General features: G+C 33.2%; 2 protein-coding genes across 2 annotated transcripts in view; one reads left to right on the top strand and one right to left on the bottom strand.

Annotated features, from left to right (window-relative positions):
* The window catches only part of LOC123265791 (calcium-activated potassium channel slowpoke), a 400,630-nt gene that overhangs the window by 298,646 nt on the left and 83,418 nt on the right, over nucleotides 1-18,566 (top strand).
* LOC123265783 lies at nucleotides 1,479-4,744 on the bottom strand. Its single transcript, XM_044729700.1, has 6 exons — nucleotides 4,419-4,744; nucleotides 4,211-4,311; nucleotides 3,561-3,861; nucleotides 3,383-3,468; nucleotides 3,088-3,304; nucleotides 1,479-2,886 (listed from the first exon to the last, which is right to left on the bottom strand). Exons 1-6 carry the CDS (start codon nucleotides 4,567-4,569, stop codon nucleotides 2,753-2,755), a joined length of 990 nt encoding a protein of 329 aa, XP_044585635.1. The 5' UTR covers nucleotides 4,570-4,744; the 3' UTR covers nucleotides 1,479-2,752.

Raw genomic sequence — 18,566 nt, 5'->3', positions numbered from 1 at the left:
AAACGGTTGACCTTGGAAGCCATCTCTGTAATTTCCTGTTTCTCTTGAGATTCTTTTAAAGTTTATATCTGTAGGAACTGTATTTGAAGAATATAAATTTTTTGATAATTATCAATTTTTGATAATTATAATTAACACCCCCACACTCCTATGTGAAGGAGGAATTTCGTAAGATCCTATTCGAGAAGATTTCTACATTATAAATAAAAGATTCCTACCAAATTTCGAGTCTGTAGAGGTTACAGTTTGGAAATAGAAATTTAATATTCTAATACCCACCCCCGCAATCATTATTGGCGGGGGTTAATGCAAAATCCTCTCTTAGGTCATTTCTGCATCATATATAGAAAACTCTAGCTAAATTTTGAGTCTGTAGGAGCTATGGCTTAAAAATTGAAAATTTTCATTGTTAATACCCACCCCCGCAACTCCCTATGGGGTGAGCTATCGTAAAATTCATTCATAGACTACTTTTATATCTCTTACAGAAGATTCCTACTAAATTTGGAGACTATAGGGACTATAGTTTAAAAACGGGAATTTTTTATTTTTAACGCCCCCGCAACCCCCTTTGAGGTAAGAATTTCTTTAAATACGTTTTTAGCTTACCTCTACATAGCAAAAGTAATATTTTTACCAAATTTTACGTTTGTAAGTCCTATGGTTCCCGAGATTTCGTGATGAGTGACTATATAGATGGGAATCCTTCGATGATCCTTCGAGTGAGCGTGTGGGTGCGTAGAAGTGTGTGAGTAGATTCTTAGCTGAATGTAAAAGAACATAATCCGTCTAATATACCCGGTTGAAATCCATGAAAACAAAAGAATCAAGAGAAAATGCTTGTCTATTGTTTTTATTAGTGGGACAAATATTTATAAAAGTAAAACAGCAATAAAAAAATGAAGGAACGTTGGAATTCAAAAATAAAAAGTCATAACCCGGGAAAAAATCTGCATGCATGACCATGTACGATCAGGCGTTAATTTCATGCATGATCATACATGTATATTTGCCAGACATGAGCTTGAATGGTCATGCATGATCATCCGTAATCCGTCATGGTCATGCTTCTTCATGTCTGGCGAATATTCATGACTGGTCGTGCATGACCAAGCATCATCATATTCAATCAGTCTTGATCATGCTTATTTACATGTTTGGAAAATACTCATGCGTGATCATGTATGACAAAGCATGATCATAATTGATCAATCATAATCATGTTGTATTCCATGTCTAGCATATATTCAGGGACATTTTTGACTGGCTATGTTAGCTCGTAGTTGAGAAGAAATTGAACCTTGCAAAACTTAATTAAAATTAAATACTTTGTTCACAATAAAAAAACGCATACAAAACAATTTCAAGACTAACTTTATTTAAGTATTCAAGGCTACTTTTAAAAAATACTCATCAGATAAATTGTAACATTGATTATTTATATAAATTGATATATATCAATTTTTTAATGAGACGCATTTAATAAAACTAATAAACTAATAATTTATTACATCTACAACACACATAAAATATTTTGTTGAAAACTAACACACGTCATACAAGTAGTCTTTTAACTAGTTTTTATTGATACGCTATAATCAGTTGCTCCACACTAGTAAAAAGAGGTTTTTGGTTCATTATATAACCATTCTTCTTGTTAACTAAAAAATTATTCAACGTGAAATGAAAATTATTTTTTAAGTAAGTTTGAGTTATTTTTTCAATCGTGCATTGTTATTGAGATCACATCGAAATAAATATTTTTACTGTCATCATGTTCGACGCCTCTTAAGAACTTTGGCTGATGCTTATTTTTTTTTAATTAACACAATTTTTCAAACAGTTCTAAAAACTAGATTCTAGAATACAAATAATACAAAATAAGATTAATTTTTAATATCATAGTACTTGTAGTAAAGATCATAGATGATCATTAAGTATCAACATTTTATTCATATCATATTCAACAAAACCAAAGCACTTAACCCGATATTTCTCATTATTTTTTTTTTTTTAACCAAAAATAAAACAATTTCTTGAAAAATCTTTAAAACTAGATTCTAGAAAACAAACAATACAATAAGATCCATTTGAGATAAATCTACTTGCTATTATTGAGATCGTGCGTATAATTATATCATCAAGCATCAATCTACTAACTAAAAAATCAATACTTCTTATTTTTTTTTGTTTTTTCAAATATTTAAAACTAACCAGATATGTGTCTAAGTCAACTATTCAACGAAAATAAAACACTTAAGTCGATAATTTTTTCTTTTTTCAAAATTAAAAGCAAAACGATGTTTTAAACAACTTCAAAAACTGGATTTTAGAATATAAAAAAACAATACAATATAAGATCAATTTGAGATAATAGTACTTGCAGTGGATATTATTTATGATTAGTACCAAGCATCAATATTTGATTCATGTGGTATTGAACATAACTAACGAACCTAAACCGATTCTTCTTATTTTCTTCTTAAATTTAAAGTAAAACAATTTTTTAAACGTCCTTACAAACTAGATTCTAGAATACAAACAATGTAATATTAGATCATTTTAAGATCATTGCGCTTGTACTTAAGATCATAAATAATTATCATCAAGTACTCATCTACTTACTGAAGAACCAATACTCCTTTTTTTTTCAAATATTTAAAATGAATCAGATATGTGTCAGAACGTCAATTACTTAAGATCTAAAATATAAATAAGACAATAATAGAGATATAAATTTATATTTTGATCTTTAAGCTTGACGAATTTCCAGATTTTTCTTGTGTGCATTTCTGATTTCCGTAAGTTTCTGACCTATACTTTTCTCAATAGTTTTAACATCCTGAGCCGTCCAATGTTTTTCCCGAGCTATTTCTTGAGCATACGCTAAAAAAGAAATAAGCTCTTATTATTCTATTTACTTAGATACATTACTTTCTTCTTTCAAAAAATGATATTTTTACTTTGTTACTGAAACATTATCTTAAATTGTGTAAAGTTTAAATTATAATTACAAAATCTTATACTAAATTGAAAAAATAAAAAAATTAAACAGTGTCGAATTTATTTACTGAAAAAGACACTTACCAACGATGGCATCTTTGGCACCTGCATGCAACGGTAAAACGTTTGGATCTTTCTTCCCTCTCATTGCCTTTCCGGTTAAAGTGCTGCGTTGTAAGATTTCTGCTTTTATCACCCCTTCTAATAGTTGTCGTGCAAGGTGCGATGCTTGAGAAGATGTACGTTTTGCTGTATCTAACACGGTTTTTTTCACGTAAATGTTATTTTTTAACAGAACCATCTAGGAAGATAAATATAAAAAATTGAGAGAAAGATTGAATGAATTTTATCAGATATTTTATAACTTTGAATTTCTTACATCGGCACTCGCAACGCCCAAGAGATGATCATCATTGTCTAAACTTGATTGTTGAACTCCTGACTCCCTGCCATGGTTATCTAGCTCTTTATAACAATGAAATTTAAAATATTCATTATTTATTTTTTTGTTTAAGTACTACTAATAATTAAAAGAATAGAGCAGCTCATAAACTTACCATCATTTTTCGTACGTTCCAGTGTAGAGTTTCCACTAGCCGAAGACGAATGAGTCTTTGAGGATGTATTTTTTCCCTCTTTAGGTAGAGAGTTTTTCTTGTTAAGGGCCGAATAATCGGATGAATCGTCTCTACGACTAAAGTGTTTATCTACCTTTCCAGTACTTTTTGGCTTTTCGAGATTTTCAGTTGAATCTTCTAATGAACTAATGTCGGACACTTCATCTTTCTTAGATTTACTATCATCTTCCGAGTTTTCACTAGATGAACTGGACTCATCTTTTTTTAACTTTTTTGATTTCTATATTTAAAATTAATAAACAAAATCATTAAAAGTAAAAATGATATTCAAATAATTTCCCGAGTGTGAATCTATGAGACAGAATAAATTTTTTATTCATAAAAAAATAAATAAAATAATTAAAAATTTTTAATTTTTGAAAAAATGCACTTGGAGATTTTTAAATTGTCTATAAGTGCATTTTTATATTTTTCAATAATTTCCGTTCTATGTATTTTTTTTTTTTTTTTATAAAAAACTATCTATTTTTTTAATTTTTTTTCATAAGAAAAATTCATCATTGTCGTCTAAATTCGCTCGAATAATAATTCAATTTATAAAAATTAATAGAATAAATTTGAGATTATACCTTAGCTTGTTTATCATTTTCCTTTGATTTGTTGGATTTCTTATCATAATCCGAAGGAGAGTAACTTCTTTTTTTGTCTCTCTTGCGTTTTAGTTTGGGATCTAAAATTTATAGCGTGATAAATTTTTTATAATCAGGAAAATTAATTAAACATAAAGTTAAAAGTTTATATCGACGAGAGTAAATTGTATAAATAAATCCTACTTACCAGATATCTTAATGACGCGGCCACTGTAAATTTTTGATTTATAAAAAAATTTTGTTTCATCTTCAATTTTAAGAGAAGCCGGATCACCAACAATATCCTCATTTCCGACATTAACATTTGTTTTTAAATCCTTCGATTTAATGACAAACATTGTGACAAATCAAATTGATCAAATAAAAGTAGTTTTGATAAAGTAACTGCCAATTTTTTCTAGGTTATGTATCTGGCAATACTTTACGACGAAATTAAAACCTTTAATTAATAAATTATTTAAAACTATTTTATATGTCAAATAGTATTTTATTAATAGACTAGCTGACCCGGCAAACGTTGTTTTGCCATATTGTAAATTTTATTTTATCATTAATTATTTATTTATGCCGGATCTGGGTGTTGAAAAAAGTTAGACACTCATTCGTGGTTTTATCATTTATTCTATAAAATATCACAGATAACTTAATGATCACGTTTGATTCTTATTAACTAGTGTGGAATTAACCTTGTGATTTATTTTAAATATGTAATTAATTAATATGAATAGTTATTAGTAAAGCATATAAAATGGTGTAATTATAAATTGCAGATGAGTTATCAATATGTTGGCACCATACACAAATATTAATAAAATTAGTAAGAGCGTGAATAAATCAATTGTAACAAGATTCAGATGACGAGCTCAGAGTAAATTAATTTTATGAATTTGTTGAGTTATTATTTTATCACAATAAAATTATTAATGACGCGACAATAATTGGTACGAGCGATGATATCGAGTTTATTAATACACAAATATAGATTATTATTAATAATTGTTTAGATCACTTGATTCTAATTAATTCAGTAATATCACAGTATTATTTGATGACGCGACAATACTGTTGAACGATAAATGAACCGAACGATGAACCGAGTTATGAACCGAGTGATGAACCGAGTGATGAACCGAGTTATGAACCGAGTGATGAACCGAGTGATGAACCGAGTTATGAACAGAGTGAAGTCTGAACGTGAACTGACTACTTTGCAATCACAAGTATGATAATTGAAAGTAATTAGAGATTATGGGCATACCTGGCTGGGTTGGTGATGATATCACCTTAGCCAGGGATGACTAACTAATTATCGATTGTTAAATTGATGAGTCATTAGATCAATGGAATGTTAATGAATTTTATTTAATTCCTTGTGATTGCAGAGTATAAATATTAATTATTGTATGAATGCAAAATGTAGATGGATTTCTAAAAGTGGAAAATAACACTCGGCATGGAGAAGCCAGCACGAGGTTAGAATATGCATGATGTCAACCGGATTATAATTTAATATAAATTCGATCAATAAATACTCTAATGAATACCTGAGTTGCCAAACTGAATAATTGTCGATGATTGGCCTTGTGACTTGAATCAGAGCGTGGATTGAGCTTAATTGATTTTCACAATTGGATCATTGAGCTGGAGCACGTGGAGGCTAATAATAAAGGATTGGCGCGTAGCTGAATCCCGAGAATCAGAGGGCGCGTCCGTAGCAGCACCTCTGGTGTAGTAGATTGCGAAGTTACCAAGTGTTCTGGCGCGAATACTTGATAATTACGCAACACATATAAATAATTTCCTAGTAATTTCTAGTGTAGACAAAAAATAGCTTACTTATTGTAAGTATGTATGTATGTTAGAATGTGTATATTGTATGTATGTAAGAATGTGGTATATGCGTGAAATAAGCATGGAGCGCTGTGAACGATGAGGGAATATAAAAATAACAAAAGGCAAACATTATTTTTAAGTTATTATAATTTATTCCTTAAAATTATATATCATTAATTAAACAATTACGACAGTAACACTATTAAACAATATCAATCTCTTAATGCTGTAGCGTGAACAATATTTTTTGTTAGTCCATCTTTAGCTAACACAAACAAACTGGATGGTTTACCCACTCGAGAGCATGCCACGTATAATTGTCCGTGTGAAAAACATGGTGTTCTCAAATCTAATCCACAAACAGATATCGTTTGACCTTGGGATTTGTTGATAGTCATTGCAAATGCCAATCTAATCGGAAACTGAATACGTTTGAATTGAATTGGCACATCTGTAGGTATAATAGGAATCCGTGGTATGAGTATATTTTCACCTCTGAACTTGCCATTTAAAATCCTGGCTTCGATCACGTTTTCATTAATTTTTGAATGACTAATCGCGTACCGTTGCACAGCCGGGGCGGGTTCAAATTACGAAGCAAGATAATTGGAGATCCAACCTTTAATTGTAAATTATGCGGTGGCATGCCTGGCAAATCCAGTGAGTTCAAAAACTCTGTGGGAAAATTTACTGCTTCGCTGTCGTCGCAAACTGTATCAATAGATTTATATGATACCAAGTTCCCTGGCAACAACATTTGTATCTTCAGATTTAAATTGTCAACGTCTACATTTTTTGCCGCTAAAATCGCTCTTTCTGCAAGCCACTCATGATTTATGTACTGTGTGTACATCGGGAAATATTTGTTCAATGAGAGTATCTTGCGAATCAGCGATTGTGCAGAAATCGGTCGGTAATTTTACGTATCCAGTTTCATCTATAGCAACTTTTCCATCACCGATATCTAAGAGTTGTTTTGAAAATGTTTCAGCGGATGGATCTTGAAGCATTTGAACGCGCATATTTATTTTTAGCTGTAATTTTTCAACATTACGCCACAATGGAGATGATTTTAAGCAAGCGTTGATCTCATCAGCGTATGTTGAACGTGGAATGACTGGAAGTGTTTGTCTGAAATCACCTGAAAGGACCAACAGAGTTCCGCCAAATAGTTTGTCACTGTTTTTAATATCTTTCAATGTCCTGTTCAACGCCTCAAGTGAATGTTTGTGTGCCATAGTACATTCATCCCAAATAATAATTTTACACCGTTTCAGCACAGTGGCCATGGACGATTGTTTCTTAATGTTGCATACTGCGTCAGGGTTATTCTGAATATTTAGTGGCAGCTTAAATACTGAATGAGCTGTTCTACCTCCATCCAATAAAGTTGCTGCAATGCCCGATGATGCAACGGCCAATGCGATGCCATTATTTGATCGTATTTCAGCAAGAATTAGCGAAATAACGAATGTTTTGCCAGTTCCACCCGGTGCATCCAAAAGAAGAACCCACCTTGTCCAGCTGAAACTGCGAGCATAATGCGATCATAAATGGTTCTTTGTTCCTCATTCATTAGTGGGACATTGCGGGCAACAATCGCTGCCATTTCTACAGTACTGTACTGCAGTTCACGATTCATTTCAGTATTCATTAAATCAGATGCAGTTCGATTTGGCGAATTCATACCGAAATTACTAAGTGGTAAGTTGGCAATGACAATGGAAAAGATCCTCAATAGCAATCAATGCTTCATTGTACATTTCGTCGCTGAATGTTATGGTTAGATCGTGGCACCGTATACGATGTTGATGCAATATATCATCAGTCATTGAATCTTTGTGATTTTCCCATAATATCTGTGCTCGGGCTGGGAAACATGTAGTCAACACTATAGCGAATAGTAGACGAATTTGTATTGCTGTACAGTTCAATGCAGCTTCAGCAAGCATGCATTCCCACTGGTTGTCGTCTTCCAGCAAGCCGAGTGCAAGGCATGCATCTTTATACGTTGGATATTGTTGCCCATTCACTTTACGTATATCTTGAAATGATAATGGGCCAGTAACATTAACCAACAACAGTCGAAGATAAAAGCACTCCGTGTGTCTTGGATTGACTGTAAATAATCGCCCCAAGGCGTTTGATTTAAATAAATTGAGACATGCAGCAACTGGTGAGCCTTGCTTGCGGGGCATCCATGTTTTGTTTGAGTCCATGTGAAATAGCGTGGTACTTGTGAATAGAGTAATGTTCGTGCAAAGGCACCAAAATCATCCGCACGATTACACAATTGCAAAACTGCAGTGAGTGTAGTTTTAGGTGGATTTATTGCACGATCAATCGCTGTCTCGTTCGTGAAAAATACACGCTGACCGTTTTCAAGATGGATGGCTAACTGAACAACTGCTGGATCCCGTTCATGAATTGGAAAACCAAAGATACGCCAAGCAGCTTCATTGGAGCTGATGTACCGACCAATTTGGTAGAGCGTTATTTCATCGTTTTTATTCACTGGAGGAGCATTCACATTAGTATTTTCCACTCTAAACACAGCCATATCACTGCCTTTATGGACATACTTGCAAATGTATTTGATGCTCTTCACAGAACTGCAGAACTCAACATTAATATGAGCATTATATGTCTTGCTCAGCAGAGGCGAATATGGCACCACCCAACGATTGTCAATATCAATGTCTGTGTTGATGATATTTTTAATAAATGATTGTCCGCCATTTTCAGGATTTCTTCGACGATATATTGGGTATCCGTCGACATTTGTGACCGTATCATTGGTAAAATCTTTAGGGAAATTTTTAGTACATTTTCCATCAGCCATGCAAGGCGATGAACTATTAAGAGTACCACATGGACCATGAATCATGTTTGTTGTAACAATATCAAACAGCAGTTGGTCAGTGGATGGATCTGGAATTTCCGCAGAAATGATACTATCGATTTCTTCAGGACGGATTTTGTCGATGAACCAAACCAAAATGTGTGCATGAGGTAATCCTCGCTTTTGCCACTCAACCGAATACATCCAGCAACGTGTGGGACCAAATACATGTGATTTAGTAATGAAACTTATTAAAGACTTCAACTTTTGTCTGAACACACGTGCTGTAATGTCATGGCGATGTATTGCATTTTGGCCAGGCAGTAGCAAAGATGTAATCTCTGGCCATTTTGGATTACATGTGAACGTGATAAATAAACATGGTCGTCCATATTCGCGCACGAAAGTCAGAGCATCCTGTATATATTCTTGCATATGACGTGGACTGCCTACGTACGATGATGGTAAAATGACATGGTTACCAATTTCGGCGACGTCGGCGTTGTTGTTGATAGCGTCTCGCAAATGAATGTACTCTTCCGCGCGCAGCTTTTGTTGATTATATCGTAAGTATCGTAGTCGTTCGCTCTCAATCTTCGCGTACATGTCGACCATGAATTGTTGACAAAGCTCACGACATCGTAAAATGACGTTGTCCAGGCCACGTCTAATCATTAATCGGTACGCATAATAATCCTTTGAGCTAACGTTCTTGTTTGTTTCAGCTCCTGTAATATTTGTTCATAAAAATTAATTTAAATTTATTACGTTCAATAATTTAATTGTTTTGTTAAATGATTAATGATCAAATTAATAATCAATGAAGTACCTGATACGGGATCTCGTTGTTTTATGTTTATGCAATATCCGTCTTGTCCCTTCCAGAATATTAGCGGATATTGGAGAGCGTCATATGAACGATGTGTGTCAGCAATGAACTGGAAGATTATTATTTCTTCTACGAATCACAATTTCTCGTGCAGCTGTACAATCGCCAACCATGATTCCAGCAACATCATCAACAACGGGTGCATTGAATCTACGAATATGCTCTCCAGCTGGTGTTTTATCAGGATTAATGACGATAGCGTGATTATCGCTTTGTAATTGGTGCATATGTGATTTGAATATTTTCAACAACTCGTTGTGCTCGTTCAAAAGAGCATCTAGCTCGCTGACGATGCACCTGGCATAAAATGAATCAAGGTTATTATAATCACAACGTGCATTCACGCGATTGGCAAGTGCGCTTCCGGAATCCTCGCCACCCATAAAAGTAGATTTGTAAGAATTTATGTGGTTCGTTTGGCATTGGCAGCAGTGAGCCCATTTTATGATAAACTTGGCCTCTGATTTTGAATGTAGAATTGAATTGTTGACCATTTGCATTAGTATTTCGAACTATTTCTGTTGCTCCGAACGATGTCATTTGAAAGCATGAATTGAATCTTCGAATTGACTTCAGGAACACGTTAGAATCTGGATCCGTGCCGATAAGTAAGCCGTTCAATGGTTCAGGTGGTGTTTCAATTTCAGGTAGTTGCACTTTTCCTGACGCGCAACACATCCCAGCTGGCTCATTTTTGAATTTCAGAGCATGACAATGCGGACATTCCTTGTCCATAGCACCAATTACCACTTTTGAATGAGCATAATATTCAATATCGGGCTCATACTGGAATGCTAGACGCAGGAATGAATCAGATATAAATGCTCGATGTACCTGTTGTCGTTGTTGGTCATTTGTTCTTCGTCTATTGACTGTGAAACGGCGTGATTGTCGTTGTTCTAATCTTCTGACTTCATTGCGTTCAGCTCGTGTATCTTCTGGCTCTTCTTGATGCAATTGCGCCATTCTGACACGTGCATCAGTATTTTGTTGCTGGATTTGTTCTTCTGTTCTTTCGGATCTGCTATTTCGCAAGTTTCGAGCTTTACTTGTACTGCGGCTCAAATCAGCCCCTTTGCGTTTTCTTGGCATTGCTCACTGTACAAAACATACATAAATAGAATTAATGAAATTATTTAATGATGAAAAATGTTAAAAGTATAATTAGGGCCAGGATTTTTGCCGCAGTTTTGAAATGATTAGTTTTAATTTATGAAATTATAACAAAAATATAAGTTTTATGGAAAAATTTTTCCAACAAAAGTAAAAAATTAAATTTTATGAAAACATTGTCTCTTATAATTTTTTCATACAACCAATATTTCCATTGACATTTCAAAATAAAGATTCATAATGATTGATTTTTTGGAAACTATGAAAATCTTAATTGTTCAATTACATTTTTTTAATAAAATTAAATTAAAATTACATTTTTATAAGATCAACAACATTTTCGATATAAATAAAAAAAAGTATACTTACAACACAAAATCCGTTGTTATTGGAAGCTCGTGTCACGTGTTGAGTACTTTTGAGGTTATAAAATCACTTGATTAACTAATCGTGCAAAATACACTCAAAATTGATAATTTAATTATTATTGATAAAATAGGAATGATTAAAAGTTAATATGAGAGTTACACTGAGATAGCAAAATAATAATTGTCAACGTTACTACTACACTTGATGCATAAACAATAATGATGGCCGACAACTGTGTAGGGAGTGAGAAAGAAAGGAGACCGGCTTCGTTCTTATCCCTACTCCGTGCTGTTTACTGGGTCAGAAGTGACACCTGTAGACTTCTGGCGGGGATAACTAATTAAATGACGATTGATCAGTTTTCGACCGGAGAGGAAAAATGATTAAATTACTAAAATGGCTGTTAAAAAATAAGGGTTGATCGTAGAAGGGTGAAAATTGAGGATTGTATGTATTTTTGTATGTTGTATCATAAAAAAATAGAAATTAAAAATTTTGTCTAAAAAATAAAAAAAAAATTTAGGGGTGGACTACCCCTAACATTTAGGGGGATGAAAAATAGATGTTGGCCGATTCTCATAGATATTGGATAAGCACAAAAAATTTCATCAAAATCGGTCAAGCCGTTTAGGAGGAGTATGGCAACGAAAACTGTGACACGAGAATTTTATATATTAGATAGATCGTATTAAATATAATAAAGATGAATAATAAATATTCATAAGAGAATGAATACAAAATAAAAATCGACGCACCGAGGAAAAAATGTATGCCGGAATTTTGGCGGCTACCGCGTGAGTGGAAAGCGAGAGACAGTAAGAATACTTCCCCTACCCTCCCTACCTTTATATTCAAGCGGTAAAACAGATTTACACAGTCATCATTTTATTAAAATATTTGTCACTATAATCAAAAGCATAATAACTTTTATTTTTCATTTTTAATTAAATACAAAAAAATACTTGTTATTTACTAAACATACTAACAAATACAAAGTGACTAATAATATGTTACGTAAGAAATATAAGTCTTGGATGTTGGATGAAAATGCACAGGTAAATATAGATATTATTTACATTCTTATGTACAATACTTACTATAACCAAATACTCCAATATTATTGATAAATTATTATTAATAATTATCAATAATAATTCTTTTCAATGAATATTTATGAATGCTAATGAATTATATTTTTATAGATTCCTTTGAGAACCTGTTATAATTACACTAAAAGAAAATTGGAAAATCTATCAGAAGATGGTATGAATTTGAATAAAAGATACTGTGAAAATAATATAAACTACGATGAAGATAATGATATTGCATTAAGTGATCTCAGCTCGGATGATGATATTGAAGATGATGATAGCAATCGAGATCCTGATGACAGCAACGGGAGTGAAGATGGTGGTTCCGATAGTGAGACCAGCGAATCAAGTGATTCTATTGAAATTACAGAGAACGCAGAGACTCAGGACCTAATCATCAACAATAATAATGGTATACTGGAGTATTTATACCAAAATTGTTCGTTAACAACGGATGAAAGTGTTCTAATGCTTTTAGAATTGTACATTCAACATTGAGTTACTAAGTCTTGTTTAACAGCTATTCTACTTATGCTTCATAAAATGCTACCAATTTCTAACAACTTACCTCATTCTGTATTTAAATTATTCAATTATGCTACCGATTTAACGCCATCAGTTACTATAATAAAGCATTATTATTGTGAAAACTGTTCATCTTATCTCGGAATTGATGGTGAAATTGAAAAGTGTAATTCATGTGGAGCCAAGAAAAAGCAAATATTTCACTTTTTTGAAAGAGATATTGGACAAGTTATTGAATTTTTTTTTGAAGAGTTGAAATTGGCTGAAAAATTACAATCGCCTAGTATTAGTAATGAAAATAATGTCATTACTGATATCACTGACGGCTCAGAATATCGAAGAATAAATTCCAGAGATGATCGTGGAGTATACGATCTTACATTTATTTTAAATACAGATGATATTTCTTTAAGCAAAAGCTCCAAAACCAATTGTTGGCCACTGATGATTACTATAGCTGAGCTACCAGAAAATTTGAGAAGTAATTTCATTACTCCTATTGGACTTTGGTGTGACAAAAAATGTAAGTTGACGATGAATACGTTTTTGAAACCATTTTGAGATAAATTAAAAAATTATTACAACGAAGGTATTAAATGGACTAATCCTAGAGCCGGTAATGAAATTGTTTCAAAAGTTGTTGCTCCACTTATAATTGCTGATGCTTCGGCGAGAGCGTTAATTCAAATTATCCAAAATTTCAATGGAAAATTTGGCTGTAATATTTGTGAGCTATCAATGAAAAAGTGCAAAGCAATCGAAGGAAAGAGAAATAAGAGTACGTATCCTTTCATTGAAGAAGGTGCTAGATTGAGACAAGGACGAAGAATGAAAAAATAAGCACTAAAAGCAGTTGCTTCTGACGGTAAATGTCATGTTAAAGGTGTTAAAGGACATACTGTTGTTTCTAAGTTACCTCTTATCGATCTCGGAACCTGTTTGCTACCAGAATATATGCACTCGGCGTTACTTGGTGTAGGACGGCAATTTACTGAGATCTATGTTAATAAAAAAGGCCCTTGGAATTTAAAAAATTGTTGTGCTGCAATTGATAACGATTTATTGGGAATTCGACCACCACATTTCATCAACAGAATGCCAAGAAGCTTATCAGACTTTAAATTGTATAAAGCCTCAGAATACTATTATTTTATCTTATTTTACTCACTTCCAGTCTTGGAACATTGTCTACCACAAAAATATTTGGAACATTGGCTGCTTTTTGTTAAAGGACTATATATGTTACTCCAAGATCAAATTACAAAATAAGATATAATAAAAGCAAAGGAACTATTAACAGAATTTGTAAAACAAACTGAAATTCTGTACAGTGATCGTGAATTAAGTTATAATCTTCATCAACTTATACGTTATCCGCTAATAGTAGAAAGAAGGGGCCCTTTGAACCATACATCAGCATTTTCTTTTGAAAATTTTAATGGTTTTTTGACTCATAATACTCACGGAACAAAGCACTTGGGTCAAGAAATAATGAATCATCTGAAAATTATTGAAGGGATCCAAGTTTTAAAAAATCGAGTTCAGGTCAACAATGAAGTGAATCCATCATGTCAGTCCTCGACAAATAAGCTCTTGGGACAAATCGTTGATGTTGAGTTGAATGATAATGAGCTTAACTTGATTGAATCAATTGGTTTGGATTCAATGAATTTAAAAATTTATAGTAAAGTTGAAATTAATCGGGAGTTATTTACTTCTGAGCTTTATAAAACAATTAAAACAAATAGCTTTACAGTGAAATTAATTTTATTTAACAATTCGGTAACTTATGGATCAATAAAATTTTTTGTAGCAGTGGAAGGTATTGTATGTTTCGTTTTAGAAAAATTTATAATTGAAGAAAAAAGATTCTTTGGTAATTCAGAATGATTGAAAATTAATCATATAATACCAATAATTGAGAGTAAAAAATTAATCTTTGTAACTGTAAATCAAATTAAAGCCATAAATCATGTATTGCGAGTAAAGGACTTTGTATGTGATGATTTGAAATTATTAAAAAATACATTTTGAGAAATTGATAATTTAATTTAATTAAAATTTGTTTTTTTTTTTTTTTTTTTTATGAGAAATGTAAAGTAAATAAATTATAAATAATGAACCATAACAAAATGACTTGACTATTTTACTTATAAATGCATTTTTATTGTCATTTAATTAACGTTGTCAATGCATACTCTATTATGATTATTCCAGGAAAAAAACTGCCTGCATAACCATGCTTAACCAAGCATGAATCAAGCATGATCATGCATGAACCATGGATAATCGTGCCTGGTCAAGCATGATTCATGCAAGGTCTTACTCAATCATACATCTTAATACTGGGTGATCATAAACGATCCTGTGTGACCTTGCATGATTCATACACAATCATGCTTGAGTATGCCCGGTGTGTACAATTGAACTGAAAGGTCGTGCATGAGCTTGCATAATAAAGCATGTGCATGTAAGAAACTACATAATTCATGCTTGACAAAGTCTAATCATGCACGATAACTTTCAACGCAGCTAAACTTATCATGCATGATTATGCACGGTCTTGAATAGACATGTACAATGATTCTTCGCCAAAGTTAACCATACATGACCACCTGTGAGTGGCCAGAATGATCAAGCTCGAGCCTGCTTAACCGTGAGTGACTAGACTAGTTATATTTTGACCGTAATGTTCAAGTCATTACTGTACATATATGTACTATAGTCATGCATGATTGTAAATGACCATGTGTCTTCAAAATTACGGTGTCAAAATATAACTTTAAGAACCATGTATGACTAATGCATGATAATGCAAAATCATGGGGAATCATGTAAGCCCTTACATGATCATTGAAGCAATGTAAAAACTAAAAGTACATGGCCCAGCTTGGTGAAGTCCAATCATGATTGATCATACAAAGTCACGCACGGTCAAGCAGGCTCGAGCTTGATCATTATGGCCACTCACAGGTGGTCATGTATGGTCAACCTTGACGAAGAATAATTGTACATGTCTATTCAAGACCGTGCATAGTCACGCATGATAAGTTTAGCTGCGTTGAAAGTTATCGTGCACGATTAGACTTGGTCAAGCATGAATTATGTAGTTTCTTACATGCACATGCTTATTATGCAAGCTCATGCACGACCTTTCAGTTCGATTGTACACAGTCGGGTATACTCGAGCATGATTGGGTATGGATCATGCAAAGTCACGCAGGATCGTTTATGATCACCCAGTATTAAGATGTATGATTGAGTAGGACCTTGCTTGAATCATGCTTGATCAGGCACGATCATCCATGATTCATGCATGATCATGCTTGATTTATGCTTGGTTAAGCATGGTCATGCATGCAGATTTTTTCCCGGGAAACCATCTAGGGAAAATTTCGCATCGAATGGTTGTAGTTTCATGTCGATACGATCAGTGATTTAGACGTGATTGAGCCTCAAACAAAGACCATTTTCATTATATATATAATGATATCTATATGTAGATTTATAAAATTATCTATGTATTGAAACACTAAATTTCTGTTTTGTTTAAAAAATTTAATTCATTAGACCATTAAACCTCGCGGATCAGAAAATAATGGAATATTCCGCTTCCGTGAACAAATGAATGTCTTTGGTTTTGAATTACTTTATTAATTCTGGACAGAAGTTCTCACGCGTGCCAGTTAACTTATTTTACTTACTTACAATATTAACTGCGGTGATTATTCTGCGTCCTTGATTGACCCTTTTAATTGAATAGAAGTAGTTGAGAGAGGTGCATAGTGGTAGTTTAGTAATAGTGTATATCGGTGAAAACAATAAACTTAACTTTATTACACAAAATAAGCACTTTTAATATAAACTTGTGATATTTCGGTAACGCAACTTAACAATGAAATAGAATACTTGTAACAGTAGAATGAATATTACTTAATATTAGAAATATAATAGTGAATTAGTGATAAATTATGGCGAATAGTCACCTAATAGTAGTAATAGAGAATATTAGATTAATTAGTATAATTAATAATAAACTTTTATGAATTTTAGTAAGTTTTGGTGAGTAATCACCTAATAGTGGTAATAGTGGTATGTTAAATTTGACTAAGAAATATCTAACGTGGTGGTTGACACCGGGGGATAGATCGAAGTCGATCACCACTCAAGTTTTGAGGTTCGTAACTAATTTTCCCCTCCTCGTGTCGCCCTGTGACGTCACGGGGGCTACACATTAATTTAGCGAGTGTCGGTAACGAAAATTTCGGGTGGTAATTCGCTAAGTTGATAAAATCGGGACATTTTGTCGTGTCTCAGTATACATAAAATCGCAGAAATGATTCTAAGAAATTTTGAAGGTATTCCGTTGCTTTAAAATTTATAATTACTTTAAAATTAAGAAAATAATAGATGTATAATCAGAATTAAAAGCTCAAATTTTGATGGATTTATTTGTTTAATATATGGAGCTATATATTGCTGGAGGGTCTGGGTAACAATTTCTAAACTTGACAAAACTATTAATTTTTATGAAATTCAATTTTTTTGTAAATTAATACAGTTCCCCATACAGGAAAATACGACGGGGCGAAATCTGGGCCACGCTTGGCACAATGCTGTCTATCTCTGGCCCATGCTTGTAAATCCGCTTTGGCCCAGCCTTGGTAGAAGTCTGGAGTGATAACAGGGTGCCAAGCTTGGTTGCCAAGATTGGCCCAACCATTATAACCAAGACTGGCCCAAGTTTTTAAGCCAAAGCAAGCCCAGGCTTATTCACTGCCATAGAATTTACTAAAAGAAGTAGATTATAAAATATATTTAGAACTAGCTGTTACCCACCTGTTCCGCTGGGCACTTTATAGAATTGTATTTTTAGATATAGACTTGAAATTTAATTGGAGTATTGTTTTGACTTGAATAGATTCCAAATTCCATCGGATTGGCCTGTATTTTTTATCCATGTGACTATTCTAGCTAAAATTCATTGTAACTTTCAATATGCAATCACTATAACATTCCTGTGTCTTTCTTCCAAAAATGAATATTAATTGACACGAAAAAAAAAATTTGAAATGAGCATTGAAAGTTTCAGTTTAAGTAATTGCAGGTCTCATAATTATGGTTGAAATTTTCCTAGCTTAAAGTGCGCTTAATTTTGCCTTTAATTAAAAATTCCTCCGTGACATCAATTATTCATCGAAAATTATTTGTCCATGGTTTTTACGAATTTTCTCATAACAAGTAGCCAAATTTCTTTTCCATATCTCAAGTGTTTAGAACATGCATTGATTTCAATCTGTTACATTCCTGCGATCCCGTAATAAGAACAATTTATCGGTTATGTGATCAGTACAAGAAGAATATATGGCGAGGCTTTCGCCTACCTCCGAAGAGGCCGTTTCCTGGGCTCAAAAGAGCTATACACGCACGTATATTTGTCCTACTCCCACCATAACGAGAACACATCCCAGTTCGCGGACAAGGAAAAACCGCCGTTCTCTTGTGTTTATACACATTCATTGAACAGCTGCAAGAGTTGCGTATAATTGTAAGTGTGTGCAACTCTCATCGACTCCTCTGGCAACTCATTCCCTGTAGGCACATCGAGATGTACCTACAGGATACGAGCAGTATCCAGCGGGGACCACGGGGAGGCGGAGTCGATTGAAGACC

Source organism: Cotesia glomerata, linkage group LG5 (genome assembly GCF_020080835.1).
Source record: "Cotesia glomerata isolate CgM1 linkage group LG5, MPM_Cglom_v2.3, whole genome shotgun sequence".
NCBI lineage: Eukaryota > Metazoa > Arthropoda > Insecta > Hymenoptera > Braconidae > Cotesia > Cotesia glomerata.
Note: the sequence above shows the minus strand (reverse complement) of the source record. Positions and strands in the feature narration are given on the sequence as shown.